This window comes from Polypterus senegalus, chromosome 11 (assembly GCF_016835505.1).
Source record: "Polypterus senegalus isolate Bchr_013 chromosome 11, ASM1683550v1, whole genome shotgun sequence".
Classification (NCBI taxonomy): Eukaryota; Metazoa; Chordata; class Cladistia; order Polypteriformes; family Polypteridae; genus Polypterus; species Polypterus senegalus.
In genome coordinates this window covers 111200043-111219616 of record NC_053164.1, presented here as the reverse complement: position 1 = coordinate 111219616, position 19574 = coordinate 111200043, and the positions used below count along the sequence as shown (strand labels likewise).

Here is a 19574-nt window from a genome sequence, read left to right as displayed (position 1 = left end):
ATGTCCACGGGTTAATTTAATGTTAAGTAAGACCCGGCACTTAAGTTTCTGGCTGCACTTCAAAGTTTCTGGCTGCACTCCGGTTGTAATATGACGAAGCTGCGCAAGGTCACTTTTGAGAATGCAAGTATAGTTGTCCAGGAGAAAAGCAATCTTGCCTGAAATCAATGGCATCGTTTTGTAGGGTCTGTCCCTGAGACTTATTACTTGTCATCACGCAGCAGAGCCTTACTGGAAATTGGAGGCATCTGAATTGAAATGGGAGATCAGAGGGGATAAAGGGGACGCGAGGAATACATTGAGTGTGGAGAAACTCTAGAGACAGCGTGTGTATTAACTTGTGGATTTTTCTGTATTTGGTGGCAGTGTGACGAAGTTGCTTCGGAAGACAGCGTTAGCCATGGAGCTCAGCTCAGAGCGAAATGAGGTGAATGGGAGGGGAGTTGATGACGTGACTACCCCACCCGCCTTAACTGTCAATCCCCCAGAAACACCGTCTCTCGGAATTTGCATAAGCACAGCCCTTCACCTGCAATTTTAACTTAGTTACAAAGTCATCAAAACTCTCTTTTATATCCTGCGTCCTCTGATTAAACTTGTATCCCGCATTACTATGGGCATGACAAACACCAGCGGCAGCCTGTCTATGAACTTAATTTAAACTTTATGTTTACACCATGCTTTGTTTCCGAAGTAGCAGCACTCATGAATATGGTTGTAAATGTTAGTCGCTCGCTTCTTATTGTTTCCTTGCCTTCTCAATTATATAATGGATGTTTTCTTTAGCTCTTTTTGGAGCTCTTCCTGGTTTTCTACGAACTGCGTTGATAGTCAGTTCACGTGATTATGTGGGAGGCGTGATGATGTCACACGAAACTCCGCCTCCCACGGCCATCCAGCTCAACTCCATTACAGTAAATGGTGAAAAATTGCTTCCAGTTATGACCATTACGCGTAGAATTTCGAAATGAAACCTGCCCAACTTTTGTAAGTAAGCTGTAAGGAATGAGCCTGCCAAATTTCTGCCTTCTACCCACACGAGAATTAGTGATAAGTCAGTCAGTCAGTCAGTGAGGGCTTTGCCTTTTATTAGTGTATATATATATATATATATATATATATATATATATATATATATATATATATATGACAGCAACACTCATCACTCACAACAGTGACAAAACAACTACATTGACAATCATGTTACGTTATTTTCAAAATGTTTCCTTTTCTTTTCATAACTTCTTTAACACACTACTTCTCCATGTAAGCTGGTATTTTGCTAGTATATATATATATATATATATATATATATATATATACATATATATATATATATACATATATATATATATTTAATATATACATATATATATATATTTAATATATACATATATATATATATATTTAATATATACACATATATACATATACACAGTGGAACCTCGGTTCACGACCATAATTCATTCCAAACCTCTGGTCGTAAACCGATGTGGTCGTGAACCGAAGCAATTTCCCCCATAGGATTGTATGTAAATACAATTAATCCGTTCCAGACCGTACAAGCTGTATGTAAATATATATTTTTTTAAAGATTTTTAAGCACAAATATAGTTAATTACACCATAGAATGCACAGTGTAATAGTAAACTAATGTAAAAACATTGAATAACACTGACACAAACACCCAGGCTTCCTGTTTAGCTGCACACGCAGGCTCGCTCGCCTCTCTCTCTCTCTCTCTCTTTCTCTCTCTCTCTTCAGCACGCAGGCTCACTCACCCTCTCTCTCTCTCTCTCTCTCTCTCTCCAGCACGCAGGCTAGCTCGCCATTTCTCTCTCTCTCTCTAACATTGCAGCAGTTCGTGCTATAGCCTTGCAAGCCGATCGCTGTATAAAACCCTTTTTTTAATGAGTTTTAAGCACAGGGGGAAAAAAAGGAACATTTGAACAAATCCGAACTTTATTTAAAAACCAACCCCAAGCAGCCAAGAAAGTAACATTACAGGAGTTTGCACTATAGCCTTGCAACCGATTGCTGTATAAACGCTTTTTTTAATGAGCTTTAAGCACAGGGGAAAAAAATGAACATTTGAAAAAACTGTAATTAAATAAACCACCAAGAAAAGTAACATTGCAACAAATCTCGCTACTCACCACTCGCTGTAAACACTTTTTTAATGAGTTTTAAGCACAGGGGGGAAAAAATGAACATTTGAAAAAAGTGAAAAGTAACACTGCAAGAATTCACGCTACGAACCGAAAAATGAACATTTGAAAAATCCGTAATACAAAAACCATAAGAAAAACCAAGAAAACTAACCTTGCATGAGTCGAGTGTGATTTCTTGGGTTTCTGGTGTTTTTAGCTGTTTAGCTGGTGGGAGCGAAAGCCTCATGCAGCCATTCCAAAAATAAAGTCCTTGTGACCCAACCCTTCGTGTTTGCCCTCCACATTACTGGCAGTCTGGCTTTGTTTACATTGTGCTGCTTGAAAGCACGAGGGTTCTCAAATTGGTAAATGAGTAAACTGGTAAACAGTTTTTCCACCTCTTCCAGCACTTGAAGCCTCTGCCTGGTTAATGCTGTAACTCCTTTTACAAAGTCAGCTGCTTTAATAGATTCTTTCTGCTTTAGAAAAGTCGAAATTGTAGATTTTGACTTCTTGTACTTGGCGGCAAGATCAGTAACACGAACGCCACGCTCATACTTTTCAATAATTTCTTTTTTTACTTAGATTTCAATTTTCTGCAAAACTTTCGTCTCACCACTCTTCACTTGCTTAGAAGCCATGGTTAACTGCAAAAGCACACAAAATACTGTAGAGCACAAAGAGATCACAGATAAAACACGCACGTCTGTCTGAGAACAATGAAGTGGCGCAACACGTGCTTAAATACAGTAATCGGCGCGTACTAACCGGAAGGGAAATGAAATAGAGCAAAGAGTTCACAGCGAAAGCATGCACGCATGTGCAAGCACGCACGTCTGACCGAGAACAATGCAACACGTGCGGAAATCATTAGTGTGCACAAACGGAAAGGGAAACTGGCTTGTTCATATACCGAGTGTGTGGTTGTGAACCGAGGCAATAGTTTGGCAAACTTTTTGGTCCTGTACCGAGACGTTCGTGAACCGAGGTTCCACTGTATGTAGATATATACACACTGTATAGTATAAATTAGAAAAGAAAAAAAAAATAAACTGGACCTAAAAACTGAAAGTGGCATTTTGTTTTCAAGCTAGTAGTATAGATATAGTTTTGGAATTAAACTGAACTGAAAAGAATGAAAAGGAAAATTTAAATTATGTTTCTTAATTTTATACAAATAGTTTGACATGAGGTTAAATACACATGGTAAGTGCTAGTGCTTCAGTGCACACTCCATATGTGATTTGCTCAAGAGCAGATTATGGTAACGTTGTTGACTGTCCCAGTTCTCAAGCCTATTCCAGTAAAGTTTTCACTTGTATTGCTGATGCTACATGTAAAATCTCATCAGTTTTAAGGTAGGTTAAACAATGCTAGAATATACCTAAAATTAACTTTTTTGGAATGGACTGTTCCACAAAGGGATTCCATTGTGCTTTTGTTAATTTTCATATTTCACTTAGCCATCATCAGTTTTTTAGAAACTGAGAAAAGCTTCATTATGTTTTATTTTTGTATATATTGTTAATTGGACATTTTTATTATTGTAAATAAGATCAGCTTACAAATTCTATGTTTGTGCCTTGGCAAATCAACGTGAATTATGTCTCACTGTGTTTCTATTTTCATGCACTTCTACTGAAATGCCCGTTCAGAACCCTGCATTCTTTGAACTAAAATATAAGTAGGCTTTTTAAAGAGGATGAATTCAAATCGTCTTAATGCACATTCTCTATAATTAATGAGAAAGAAACATCATTTAAAAGTACTGTACAATATTGCACTGTAATTTGCTTAAGGATTCTAAAACATCTTAAGATTTTCTATTTATTTTCTATTTGTTTTCCTCTTTGGCACTGTTTATTTTATTGTTATTCTTTGTTTTGGGGTTTTGTTTTAAGCTAATTTTAAGCAAGTATTACTGTTAGGAAAAACAACACTGACACCACTCTATGTAAATGTTAAAGATTGCACTAAGAATTTCTTAGATAATTTAATTACACTGGAAAGCGCCAAAGTAAACACACAATTATTCAGATGCATTTTTTGCTTACATTTTTATATTTATAATATTTGTTATAGTCCTACATTGAAGCATGATATTGCACTTTTTTTGCCCTTATGGTTTTGAATTTATTCTTAGCACTGCAGATTGGACTACTACTTCATCATTCTTAGCAATGACCACTTACGTTGTTTTGCTTAAATAACATCAGGTCACCCTCTACCAAAAAGAAATTTAACACTAGAATTACCAAAGCCTACGAAAAACTTGTAAACCCGGCCCTCCTTAAATCCATTCGCACCTCTCCATCAGAGTCTTTTGTGTTTTAAATTTGTCTATAAGCGCAAGCAGCATGCTACCCCATTCCCCACCCCCTCCAATCGCCACAGAAAGGGCAAAAGCTGCCCCAGTTCAAGCCTTGTTTATCTGGGAGTGAGGTACCTAGAGCTGTATAGGGTAAATAATATATCATTATTTGGAACACATGCATTTCATGTGTGTTCCGTGTCTGCAAAAATCTTTGTAAGTTTAGGATGACAGGAAACGCAAGAAATGTTGAATGCATTCCTAAAAGACAAACTTTTTTCATGTTTTAGTACTAATGACAAAATTTTGACATGAAGTATATAATAGGTGAAGACTGAAGTCCAAATATCAAATAAGCAGTGAGGCAGGCGGGTGGCATCCATGCCCAGCTGGGATGCCCCTGCACACTATATTCAGGGGGAGAAGCCCTGGGCAGTGCAATACCTCCCCCTGGACGCTAGATGGCCGCCCCCCTGGGGTGGAGCAGTGCCTCGGTTTCCCACAGGGCTCCCTGGGAATTGGAGTTGGGTGCAGCCCTGATGGGTCCCGCAGGCACCGCCAGGGGGTGCTGTGTTTGGGACTCTTGAGCCCTTGTGGGCAGCATGTTCATCACACCCGGAAGTGCAGCCTGGAGCACTTTCGGGTGAATTATAAAAGGAGCTAGCAACCACTACTCAGCGGCCAGAATCAGGTGGAGGACAAGGTTGCCTGGGAGAAGTGGTGGTGCTGTGAGGAAGAGAAAAGTGCTTTTGTTACTTGTGTGCTTGGGACTGTGTTGTGGCTGGATGGATTGCGGGGAAGACGTGCCCTCCAGCTGAAGAAAAATAAGTCTGTCTATTTTACTCGTGCATCCCGTGTCCAGTTGGGTCGGGCACTATATAGTGTCCATCTTATAGCACTTTCACAAAAGGTACAAATATAACAGAATAAGTGCACTTTTATTCAAGACTTTAATAACCGAAGAGAAAAATATCAGTTTAGTGTAGTTTGTCACAATTTCTTTGTTAGTACAGCGGTAAGAACTGCTGACTCATATTCAAAAAGTTGCACCTTCCTGCGTCCCAAAATAAACATTTTGAGTAGTGAGCTGCCGGGACAGGAAGGATTTCTCATGTTTGGTCTACAGAAAGAAGAGAGAGAAATTTAGTGCACCCCGCTGCCCCCTGGCCTGGCGTGGAATTGCCGTTTCCTGGTCCCTTTTAGTTGAGTCCCATGCGCACATGTCTGAAGAGTCTATAGCTGCAGGTGGAAGCTGCCGTTGCACGTTTGTCATCACTGTACTTTGTATATAAATGTCAGATTGAATGTTATTTACCTTGATTTATTTACTTATCTTCCTGTAGTGTAAAGTCACAAGTAAACTGCAGAGCTTCCTTTGTTTGATCGACACGGACATGCTCACAAAGTACATGTGCACTGAAGTGACTTTAGCTGTAGGTGGAAGATCCTGTTACACCCTACGCAGCTGTGTTTGAACTGATTCAGGAAAATATCCCAGTCGCCCCATGGGAGAAAGATGTTTCCAAGACTCTTCAGTACGCAAGAAACTCTCCACACTAGTGTTTAGATCTGGACTGTGTATGTGCCCAAAAAAGAAGTCTAACTGCATTCTTACACCCTTGCTCACATACTGAAGTGTCAGCAGGCACTTTTCGTGGCATTACACATGTAATTGGTGAGCATGCCCTTGTCAATCAAACACAGGAAGCTCTGCAGTTTACTTGCGATTTTATGCTGTAGGTCAATAACATTTGATCTGGCTTTTATATAAGTAACATATAAATGTTTTTATGTAAAGACCACCACAAAACATAATCACAAACATGACTTTGCATGATATGTTGGCGAGCTCTGTAAGCGCTGCTTTTCCTTTCAAGGACAGGTGTGGGGCAGACTGACTGGCAGGATGAAGCTCGACTTCTTGCTGCATTCAAATGGTGCCATCTTTCACCTGTACCTTATGTGTGAGTGAACGTTTCTTGCAAGGAGGGCTTTTGTTCTCTTTCTCCGATGTAAAACCCTCATCATCATCTGGGTTTACCTCTGTTATAGCATGTCTTTATGTGAAAACAGCAGTGCGGATTGGGGGAGCGTGAACATGACTGGGAGAATAAAACTGAATAAAAAAAAGCCAACCTTTACAAGTATCATAAATTTACACCGGCTGTTACAGACTCGAATCAAGTGTATGTTTTTATTCTATAATAGTAAGAATAAGAGCAGCTCACTTCTCAAAACTGAGGTGTCTAGCATCGAACAGACAACCTTTTGAGTACCAGTCAGCAGTTCTTAATGCAGTGTCACCAATGCGGTTGTATTAAAGGCATGTCAATGTTGCACCCTAACTCAAGATCTTTTTCTTCAGTTATATTCTTGAATAAAAGCACATTGTTTTGTTATACTTGTATCTTTTGTGAAAGTGTTTATTTGATATTTGGACTTCAGGCTTCACGCATTATACACTTCATTACTACATTTTGTCAGTTATTACTAAAACATGAGAAACGTTTATATTTTGACAATGTGTTTGCATAGATTGTTGCTGACACGGAACACACATGAAAAGCATGTATTCCAAATAACGATATTTTATTTACCCTATATTACTGTAGGCAAGTCACACGCAGGTAAACAGACTTGAGCTGAGAGAACTTTCTGCGTTAGTTTTGGGGATTAGTGGGGGGAGATGGAATAGAAGGCTGCTTGTGTTGATTGACACATTTACAACACAAAAGACGCTGACGGAGAGGTGCAAATGGATTTAAGGTGAGTCGGGATTACAAGCTTTGGTAATTCTAGTGTTAAACATGCTGTCTTCAAGTATCTTGATGACTTGCACTATTTATATTCATACATGACGATGTACCTCATCAGTTTTGTTGCAGTGAGCTCTGACTAACAAATATCGAAGTCAGAAATATCATGATTGTGTATTCATCAGTTGTTTTGCTAGGTTGAATATGAAGAGAGGACAGCAAAATAAGCTAAAACTTTACTTTTTTCACTGATTTTTTTTTTCCTCCTCATTGAATTGGTACATAGCCCTTTTGTATGAACACTTCCTACCCATTGGCATGCGTTAACCTGATGAGACTGTAAGACCTAGTGCTACTTACTTTTTTAAACGAGCTAAGTAGGTTATGATTACACAGGCTTCAGAAGTGACCAACACTTGAGGTCCAAACCTGTTTTAATCCATGCATAATATAAAAGAAAGTTGATCTAATGCATACTAATGAAATACCATTCAGTCTAAAATAGTTTTTAATGTATTAGAAACATTTGTACATAGATATTTCCCAGTGACAATTGTTTTCATTTGATAATGTTTTGTACCAGTTTTTCCATCTTATGTCCCAGTAATTAAAATTTACATTGATGCTGTAGATTAGAGTACAGTATAGAAGAGTGCAACATTATTTAAACTGAAATACAACACTTAAAAACATTTTAACAAATGCATAATTAACTGTTGAAAGCAAGGTATATTAATTATATACCTCATTCTTTTCAGACTTTGACAAAGGAAAGGTATATGAGCAAGTAAATATCAATCCATACTTTGAAAAGAATTTTAATTGTTTTAAATGGATAATCCTTTTGTCAATTATTTCAAAATTTTCATGAAACATTTAGCATCTCATTGTAGCATATACTTGTTTTTAATTGGGCTCTGTTGGTACAGTATATCATGAAGGGGTTTATTGGGTAAAAAAAGTTAAAAATGTTACATTTCTCAGTGTCGATAAAAATATAAGACAGAAGTAAATAATCAAAGTAGAAGTTAACAAGATGTGTTCATAAGACATACTGCTTTAAAGATCACTTTTTTGTTATATACTTACCTACTTTTCTTTCTTTTACTATATGTAGAAACAATACCTGTGTCATCATCAACAGACTGGCAAGCTGCATTTGGCTTTGGTTCCTCTAAACAGCAAGAGGATGACCTTGGGTTTGACCCCTTTGACATCACCCGTAAGGCACTGGCGGACCTCATTGAAAAAGAACTCTCTGTCCAAGACCAGTCTCCACTTTCCCCAGGCTCTTTACACAGTCCTTTACATCCCTCAATGTCTAAAGGGCTAGGAGCTAGCTTCATGCACAGTGGCACACCCTCAAATGCCAACATCCCGAACTCAGTGTTGCCTCAAAGGTTTCCACAGTTCCAGCACAGAGCAGTGCACAACTCTTTCAGCCTCCCTGGCCAACCAACACGTTACCCTTGGTTGGGTGTTCCACGTAATAATCTTGTGCACTTGAACCACACAGCATCCCCAACGTCAAATAGTAATTTTTTGGACTTGAGTTTACCAGCACAACACAGTACAGGCTTAGGAGGAATCCAAATAACAGGTAGGAAGCTGGCCATTTTTTTCTTTTAAAATATTCATGAAAATATGTCTTAAAAAAACAAAAATTAAATGCAGTGGCATTTTTGAAGAGTGACTGGGATGTTTTTATAGCTAAAAGTAATGATGTGTAACAAAAAGAGTTAAGTTCCTAATAATAAAGTTTATTGTCAACTGTTATCCATTAAACTACACTTAGTATGGCTTTCTTGTGTGCTTATACTTCTTTAGGTAGAGAATGTGCATTTCTATGTTTTGATTTGATTTATTTGGGCGTATTTGTTTTTAAACCTTTTTCAGAACCATATGTACTTAACAAACATTTCATTTTACTTTTTGTAATGTTTTCCATATTATAATGTTAAAATTGCTATTGATAGGATTAGTTCTATTATTAATTAAAGGCAATAAGAGAAGTGTTGAATCAGCATTGATTACTGTATATTGTCTTAGTTTGTTAACATTAATATCCCTTAACTACTTTCATCATTATTTGTTTAGTTACATCAATTAACCTCATTTGTCAGTAAGTTATTGACTCTGCTCCAACCTCATTAGGAAAATACAAAATTTCTTTTTGACTATTTCTTAGCTAAAATATAAAGTTTTTTTTAGTTATACTGAATGTTACTTGAGCATCCCACCAGTATTTAATTTTATCTTATCTCTAAAAATAATTTATTAGTTGATCTGTATGGCATTTTTTGCATGAATCAGTTTTAGGTTCACCAGTACTATACTAAGCATTTCAGAGGGAGAAACATCAAAAATTTGTTTCCTGTTTTTCAGATGTACTGAATATACTGTTTATGGTGTATCATTATCATTTCAGAACAAGGTTTAGCAGCATATTTAGAACATTTCTCATTTAAGAATATTTTAAATGTTGCCTTAGTTTACCTTGTAACACTTGCTCGTTATTACTTTCATTTTAATGTTTTCTTTTCCCTTTTCAACTTAGTTTCGACTGTTTTCTGCTACTTTGATTAAATTGTCTATAATGTTACATATCAAAGTAAAGAGCTGATATTTTATTATCTAGGGAATACACAATAACATGCAAATTTCACTCCCATGTGTATCAGAAATGCACTTGGAGTATTTTGTCTTATTGGTATAAGTAATGGAGTAGGTTTCAAATCACTACAAAGGTAATATACAATTTATTAACAATAACTAAAAAAAGATTATCAAATGTCCACAGCGAACATGTATACTTTTGCTGTTTTGAAGTAGCTTTTCTGTATGTCTTTGTGAAAGCTATACATTATATTCAGAATATATACATCTGTTTGTGATCACATAGCTAATTAGAAGCTTTTTCTCTCTGACTTGTACAGTGCTATACAGTTTTTTATAAAAGTAGAAAAATTGCGTCTATCATGTGTGAACCAGTCTTTGACGTTTATTAATAAAAGCCCCCTTCTTTTAAAAACAAAATCTGTAATTTGATGTAACAGTGCACTGTGCAAAACATTTTCATTTAAATTGCTTGTGATTGATTGGCTGCAGGATAATTTAATTTATAAGGTTTTTTTTGAAAGCTTATATTTGGAGCATTTCAGTTACAGTATTGGATAAATTTGTGCCCCTCACTTTGATATGAAAAGATACTGTCACAGGCTGTCATGCATGTTATCACAAAGAAACTGTCTTACCAAGCAATTGCCATGATTTACGAAGCAATTCTCTAGGTGTTAAAAAGCCCAAATGTGCTGTTTGTTTATTGATTAAAAGCCTGTTTTCCAGAAGAAAAGCAATCATTGTTATCAAGAACAAAAAAACACCCATCTGCGACTGGAGAATTCCTTGTCACTGCACTGCCTTGCATATTTATGACAAGCACTTGGTTCATGCTGGAATAACATGTGAGGGCTGTTTTGAAATCTGATAGACTGGGGATTTCAAAAATTAGGCTACATAAAAGCCTGCAAAACATTTGGATATAAAAATAGGGGACATACGAAGGCTGATCGTAAAATGCTCATAATGCTAGTGTCAAGAAAACACTTTTGACATTCAGATGCAAATGTACATCTAATCAAAAGCTTAACTTCTCTTTTTTTAAGTGAATAAATATTGGACCTTTGAATTGGGCAGTGGGTGCATGGAATACATCATTTTAATGGGAAATGACTGAAATTTCTGTGTAACAGTAAATTATTTTTTGCCAATTTTTAAAAATTTCTTTTATTTAAAATTACTTTCAGACATTACACACAGGACAAAATAAATGGAAGCAGGGTTAAGAAGGTTTGAATAACCATCTTGTTAATATATTAATTAATAATGTCTTCTAAAACGATGATACCACATTAAGTCATTTTTACAGTTTCCCTTTCCATCTCTCTCAATTGAAGATTTGAGATTGAACATTAAATATTTTAGAACAAGACAAAGCCAGTAATTTCAAAGACCACAAACGAAAATGCCTTAACTGCTGGATTTGTGTTTTTATAATGTTCTTGGTACTGTTAAATTAAAAAAAAAAAAATATAATATATATTTACAACTGTGTTTCTTATATGCTGCGGAATAACAACTTGCAGTGGAAATATCACACTTCAAGGATGTGAATTTTCCTTTATACCATCCATCCTTTCATTTTTAAATAATTTATCTGTTTTCAATCAATCAACATTTATTTATATAGCACATATTCATACAAAAAAATGTAGCTCAAAGTGCTTTACAAAATGAATAGAAAAATAGAAGACACAATAAAAAATAAACATAAGTCAACATTAATTAACATAGAATAAGAGTAAAGTCCGATGGCCAGGGTGGACAGAAAAGACAAAAAAAAACTCCAAAGGCTGAAGAAAAAAATAATAAAATCTGTAGGGGTTCCAGACCAAGAGACCGCCCAGTCCCCTCTGGGCAATCTACCTAACATAAATCAAACAGTCCTCTTTGTATTTAGGGTTTTCATGGAAGGACCTGATGATGATGGTCACGTAGACTTCTGGCTTTCAGTCCATCAATGTTGGTGCATCATGATGCTTTGTTGTTGTTGATGTTTTAACTCCCTGTCCATTTGTAAATGAAATGTTATTTTTTTTCATTGCCTTATTGATCAATCAGTGTTTCAGTTGTGCTTTCTAATTAACCATGTATGTTTTTTTTTTCTCTTTTTTTCAAAGAGAATGATGTGTTCTGCAATAGTAGGCAATGTTCTTGTCAATCCATGATTGGATTTTTATTATAGTCCACAAAAAGTACATTTTTAATACATGTGGTATTTTAAAGCAAGTAAATTGTACTGTAGCATAGATCTTGTTCTCTTAAGCACCATTTTTACTATTAAGTAAGCTAGAATATTTATTATGTAATTTAATAAAAATTTACTGCTTTTGCATTAGGGGTGATGTTGAGAAATTACACCCTGGTCTCCCTTGTAGTTAGGGAACTACGCGTGCTGATAATGTTCAAAGAAAACATTTCACACATAACTGTTCCCCTGATTGTAGAGTTTTAGTTGTAGTCAACAAAAGTAAAAATACATATTTGCAGTGTAGTCAAAAATAATCTTTCCAAAACAATGCATAAAAATATTTAATTAAAATCAAAATTGGATATCTGCAATATTAACAAAAAAGTTGCAAGTACTATTTAGTTTGACAGCCTCCATTCACAGAATAATTCTCCTAGAGGTTTAAATTAATTTTCTTTATCTTAAATTGCATTTTAATTCTGTTTTTAGTAGGGTTGGTATAATCCAATAAAATTGGTAAAACATTTAGCATAAATGTTCAAACAAGTAAACATTTACACACAATTTTGAACTTCATGCCAGATTACATCATTGCAAAATTTGCATGAATAATTTTCAGCATGTGTTTTGCGTGTAGTACTTAAACACTGGAAGGGTTAGATAATTTGTGTTTTATACTGTAGCTGGTTAATGCTTAAAACTGTTTTGGTACAGTTTCAAATGGGCAGCATGTGTTCTCTTGTTGGTTATGATGATGGATTTCTCTTTTTCCCTCTCTTTATTTCTCTGTGCCAGCTACACACATAGCGTGAAGGGGGCGACTTTGACTTGCTAGCGGATTCTGCCAGTGTTAGTTTGTTAAAAAGGGCATGAGGTAAAAAGGGATTTGAGTGGTGGTTTGAAGAAAAACATTTTCTAGATGGGACCTTTTTACATAATGCAGAGTACTATAGTTTTTAGTTTGCACACATTTGCGCAAATCTTCAAATACAGCTAATACTAAGAAGTGAGTGATATACACAAGAGTACACAAAGAATTACCATTCCTCAGATGCAGGAGTTGCCTGTTTAATATGGGTTTGAAAAGATGCTATCACATAAAAAGTAAATACTGTACACAAGTTGAGGAGCTATAAGTAAGGGGAACTGAAATATTGAGATGCTAAAACACAAAAGTCATCTCTTAATAAACTTTCCAAATATGCTACGAGAAAAAAACATGAAGTACAATAAGTATAATGAAGATGTTTTGAATGCAATCACATCAAGTGTAGATTAACATTACTCTGTAAAATAAAAATAATATACTGTATTAAAATAATACACAAAGCACTTACAGTCAAAGTACAGCTTTACTAGCAACAAAGAGAATTGAAAGCCTTAGGATCTCAAATGCTTTGGCTTTATAAACAACAGTTTTAAAACTAATTTTTTTTTAAAGAGAGATCAACATACTTCTTTCTGCACCACCAGTGTACCTGTATGTAAATAAAGCAGCCCTCCTATAAGGCAAGCCATCAGTGGTTATGATTGTTAGAGTAACAAGTGCTCAATGACCTCAACAGCTGTTATATGGTATATGATAATAAGTGTGGCTTATTGTACTCAAATTGTTGTGTCCTGAATCCAAGAAAGTCCTGACACTTATTTTTTTTGGTGTGCCCATATCTCTTTTGCTTGCTGGATGCCATTTTATAACCTCACCGTTCCTTCCAGGCCTTCATTGTAAAGTGAACGAGTACAGGTACCCTTACTGATTTAAGAAAATCTCATCCTGTGTATTATCACAGTACGCTAAATGAGGAGGGCTGATGTTGGAAGGTATGTCTGTTAGATTTTGCTTTGGTGTTAATAATGCTAGACTTGATTAAGCTGTGCAGTTTTGATTTATAGTATCAATATGAAATTTGACAAGGAAGCAATATTGAAATCTTGCTTTCCCCACATTGTGATTGCAGAGCTTGGGAGGGTTGTAAGAGGTAACAGATTTATATACAGTTTTTAACTTGTATCTTTGCTCTTAGTTCTTGGTTTAGGAGGGGTTACTATAGCTAATTTTAGATAAATTTTTTATACTCTTGTTTTTTATGGAATTGCTGTTTAAAGGTAAAATACATTTGTAGATAACAGGTCATTGTGGCCATTTGCTGGTAACTTATAGTGTCAGTGCAATATTTAATCATAATCTTCAGATAATACGGTTATGAGATGGATACGTGAATCATAAGTGCTGTGTACATATTGGTTCACCATATGCAATAAAGATTGAAGAGAACACAAAACTCTTTAGTGTGGTTCTGTATTTCGTTGTGGCAGTTGCAAGAACATGAAACCACCCAAATGATCTGCAGCTTGAACACCAACAACTCATTTTTTTCCTCCTACACCAACCACCTAAAAAGCTACTGGCACAGTGTGTTAGAGAGCTACTGCTCTGATGTTTAAAGCAGTTAACCAATATAAGCACATTGTCTTTGTTTAAAATATAATGATAAAGCTAAAAAAAATACTTTAGCAAACTGAGCTATGGTATTTTTATTTAGGATTTCTTGCTGCTCAATTGTGACAACTGCCAATATGTAGTTTTCTTTTGGATGCTGGCAAAGGGTGAAAATGCGACTCTGCTCAAAATAAAGTGATCAAGTGCATTTAACAGTCTAGTATACAGTATTTGCAAGTGCATTAAACAGACTAGTATATAGTATTTAGCTTGCCTATTTGTTGAAATATTATTTTATTATTTGCACTTGTGAGTAATAATAGTGACAACTGACAAGTGTATTTAGCAGCCAGTTTATCTGTTCTGTGTGAAGAAATACAGTGGCTGTTTCTTTTGTTCCTATTTTATCCCTGTGTTAGTTTTGAATCTCATATAGTCGCAATAGTTTGATGGCAGTTGCATACTCAAATGGATGACTTCATGTAATACTAACAGCTTTGCGCCATATGACACACTCGGCAGACTTTTGTGCTGAGCATCATTTTTTGAAAGCAATAGTAGAACATAACTATTGATGAAACACAGTTTAGAGGCAGAAGGAGAAAAAGCTGCCGCTTGAAGTTATGGTGAGGCTACTTAACAACTGGAGATTTATGGTGCAGCTGTGGAAAATGCCAAAACTTCTCACACAACATCAAAGAGGTAGCATGTCTTACCTCAGAAAGTAGTACTAAGAATCTGTGGTAAAATGTACCTGTTCCAGTTTCCTTTTTGCAAAGAAATAGCTTACTTGAAAAATACCAAACTTTTTTATTTAGCAATTTTTGCAAATGCACTCAAAAACAGTTACTAAAAGCACAGGTAACCAGTATATTTGTAAAAAGCAGTTAAAATATGGCCTATATCAATAAGTTATAGTGATATATGATTTTTTTTTATTTAACTCACTCCACCGACTTGCTACACTAGCCTATACTCTTGTGATACAAAATAACATAAAGAAAACAGAAGTCAACTTTCTCATGTCTCATATCTGCAAGTATATAGAGTTGGAACATTGTTCAACGTGGAAATCACTGCTGCATTCTGAGACACTGTCACTGCATTTCATGCAATAATGTTTTTTTTAAATAAAACAACTCAAACTATCCAGTGCTTTTTGGATTTCTGGGTAAATGTTCTCCACCCCTACAGCATTGTCATCCGAAGCTTTACAGCTACAGCAGTGACTCTAGCATGAAAATGGGCTCAGTGTTGTCTAAAGGCTTCCTGTACTGCCTACCCTTCTGAGGGGAACATGTCTTTTATTGTGAGTTCCTTAATGTGTTTCCTCCACCTCTAGGTGATTGCTTAAAGTCAATATTATTTCTCACTGTTATCGGTCCACTATCCAATGTTAGAATCCCACATCCAGACGTTGCAAATGTAGAGTCTGCACATTCTCTCTTTGTCTGCATTGGTTTTCCTTCCCAACCCAAATGATATATATAGATTAGGTGAATTGTCACATCCAAGTGTGTGTTTCCTGCATTGTGGTGCTACTCGAATACTTTTGGCAGAGAGGCCCCTCTTTACCATGAATTGGATTAAGTACGTTATGTATTATTTTTCTGCCTTTGCCAAAGGAGAACTTGAGAAAGCATCTTGTTTACATGTTCTCAGTTGTGTAATTGTTTTTGTAGTATTCAGTATGCAAGAAAAACAGATTGGACACTACCCAACAGCAAAGTGATTTTTTCCATTAAATTCCTTCCATTTTACATCTTGTTGGAAAAAAAAAATTCCTTTAAATTTTCAGTAAATTAAAAGTTTCATAGACCCACCTGGAAATTCAGCTGTTTTTTTAAAGTTACAGTTGATAAATAGTTTGTTTTTTTTTGTAATAAAAATATGTTCAGTATTTTGATACTGTTTTAAGATATATAGGCTTGCGTATCAGTCCTGTAATATTTTTAATCCATCATTTTAATATGGAATGAAAATTTTGATAACTTTTCATAGTTGACATGGGAAAGCCCGTTGATCAGTCATCAATATTATACAGTAAACAGAAATACCTTGGTTTAGAAATGGAAAAAAAAATATCAAAAGAGATCTATGTAAGTAGTTGTTTTGACATTAGTGGGAAATGTGCCCCAAACTGCCTAAAGATGAAGTGAGTTATCTTGGTTTGACATATCTGAATAGCTCCCAAAAGCCTTTGCGGTAAGTCCCACTGACTGGTAACATGTCTTTTTCTCTTGTTCCATCATTGCATACATTGTCTTTATAATTTTCTCTGACTACAAATCATCATGTTTTTCATTTGTTTGGGGGTACATTAACAAATGTTTGCAGAGTTTCAGTATGCTTTTGATGTTCATCTGCTTGCTATTTCAGTTCCTATAGAGACTTTCTCTAAAATCCTGTTCTGCAAAGCATGAATAGAGTTTGGAATATTGTTAGCTTTGCATTAACTTCTAAAACTCTTGATAAAGTACTGATTCATTTGCTGCTGAAAATTGGGCTTTGCAGCAATATGTGAATAATAAATTAAAAATCGGTCATTTCAAGTAATAATGGCCATTATATGCACTAGTAATGCCTTGGCTGTATTTTTTTAAAAAAATTTTAATTTATGGTATGTAGAATAAATATATGAATTCCTATCAAAAACATAATTTATGGATGATCCCAAACTTAGCGCATATACAGTACTATGTTGTCTCAAAACACACAACATACAAAATACAAAGCATTTTATCACTACCAACATGCTTTTTAGCACCCTATCCTATTAAAGTTAGAGTTTAAAAGCTGTAACGATGCTATTGTGGCTTTTTTATATCACTGATAAAAGAAGTTACAAACATTGAGTAACTGTAAACAACCTTACAAAAGAGGTTACATTTGCATCAATAGGCTAGAAGAAAAAAGTTTATTTTGTAAATGGTATATGTGAAATTTAAAACATTAGCATTTTATATTACAATTTTCATTTCCTGACTCCGACTCCTGTAACCCAATAATTGCTTCTGACTCTGACTACACTGCCCTGGTTTAGATTTAATTAATTAGATTAAAAATAATGTGAATACATCTCTTAATAAAACCAATCTGAACCCAAAACTTGCTATATTTGTAAATTAATTATTTTGTTTGATGTAGTTTTCATTTGTAGTCCCTTTGCTAAACAACTAATTGAAAAAGTTAGTAGTTTTAAAACACTTAACAGACTTTGCCCTCATTTGTATTATTGTAAGCAGCATTGAGCACTTGATGTCTGATGTCATTTTCAGAAACTGAATGGAAAGAATGCACTCCTTTGTTTGCATTTATAAGTTAATACAAGTTACTGTTGTACGTAATGCTTGTTTCTCCTTGTTTAGATCACCTAGAATAGGATTACCCAGTTTGAACCTTTAGTGACATTATAGGCATAATAAGGTTTTCATTCCAACCAGTCTCTTAATTTGAGGATGGTTTATGTAAGGGATAAATTAAAACAAGGATGCCAAATAACTGTGTTCTATGTAAAATGACAAGGCAGTCATAAAGTATATATTACTAACTGTGTTCATTTTGCACTTGGGTGTAAAGTGAATAATTAGGTTAAATCTGTTTTGAGGAGATGTTACACAAAGAATGTCTACATTTCTTTCAATTCAAATTTATCCACATTTTAAAATGAACTGAACTTCACAAACTCTTCATACCATTAAGTAAAACAATAGTGAGGATTTAAGTAATTTCTACCAAAACAGTCATCCAAGCAGTACTGTTTAACAAAGATAAGTTATATATAGCACAGAAGAGGGCCATTTTATGTTTTCTTATTAGTTTTCATACAGAATAATTAATTTATGGATTATGATCAAGATTTCCAAAGACTGTATATGCAACATGTATTATCTTAAACTGAGCTTTAAACAAATTCCTAATATATTTTATTTTTATTTGTATTTCCCAAAAATAACTTCTTAAATCAATAATGTTTTGTAAATTCAAAGTTTTTTTTCCTGTTTCCTGCTTAATGTATTGAAATTACTGAAATTACCTTTACTCTAGATTCTCTTCTTGACTTTTATGGTTGGTACATTTTAATCATTTTTAATAAACCCATTTGTCCACATTGCTGCCTAAGTTTAAATTCTTAATGTAACAATGTTGGTAACTGTAGTCCACCTACTTAGTGTCATCTTGAGATGTAACTGTTTTCATTTAAACATTTTTACTTGTCTTCTTTTAGAGAGATTTTTTAAGATTACCTACAAATTAAAACCTTTCTCATAAAGAATCTCTAAAGATGGCCTTAGTTTCTAGTTGTGTCCATTTGTTTTTAAACTTCAGTTTCACTCAGTTACTCTTGTTGACGACCAATGTAAACCTATCCCATAAACCGTGAAATACAAATACTTGATACTGTTAAGTGTTGGCATGACTTTGTGTGCAACAAGTGGAAAGGAAGCGCAAAGTTTTCATCACTCATTGCTGTAATAACAACAAAATGTTCATTATGGTATAAGATTTGTTTCACAGTGGAGGTCCTTGTATTTGCATTATATTCATTTTAAAATTAGATATTTCCTTTAAAAGTTAGTTTTTTGCAACATTTAAAAGTGTTGTATGTTTTCACTCAGTTACTATTGTGAATGGCTAATACAAATCCAGCCACCATTAGAGAAGTAAAATTAATTACTTCACCTAGTTTTTGCACTACTTTGTATTTTAAGAATGGGAAGGAAGCACACTTGAGTTTTTGTCATATTTTAATATATTCAAAGTGGCGACCCTTACATTTGCATTATATCATTTGAAAATCAGCATTTTTGAAATCAGTAAAATTGTAATATGTTTTGCTCCCTAGTTTGCAGGGGTACTACGGATTTTATTGCAGAAAATGATGCTGTTGATAGTGGAAATGAAATTTAATAGTAATATGCATTTTTTGTGAGTGCATACTTCTCTTGGTTGGTGGCTGTTAGCTGCCTTCCTCAATCTTTCCCTATGATCTTGAAAATATTTTACAAAGACTATGTAGAAGAATGCTCACTGTAACATTTACTTGTATCATTGTTATTTTTTACATTTTTTTAAATGGTTGGTGTTAGTAATGGTGTGGATTATT

At 34.9% G+C, this 19574-nt stretch overlaps 1 protein-coding gene across 6 annotated transcripts in view; it reads left to right on the top strand.

The window, feature by feature from the left end:
- The window catches only part of cnot4b (CCR4-NOT transcription complex, subunit 4b), a 196107-nt gene that overhangs the window by 154650 nt on the left and 21883 nt on the right, over positions 1-19574 (top strand). For all 6 annotated transcript variants that reach the window (XM_039769478.1, XM_039769475.1, XM_039769473.1 and 3 more), the window contains one exon: positions 8335-8817. In XM_039769478.1, coding sequence (XP_039625412.1) covers positions 8335-8817 — 483 coding nt within the window. The remainder of the gene's footprint in view (positions 1-8334; positions 8818-19574) is intronic.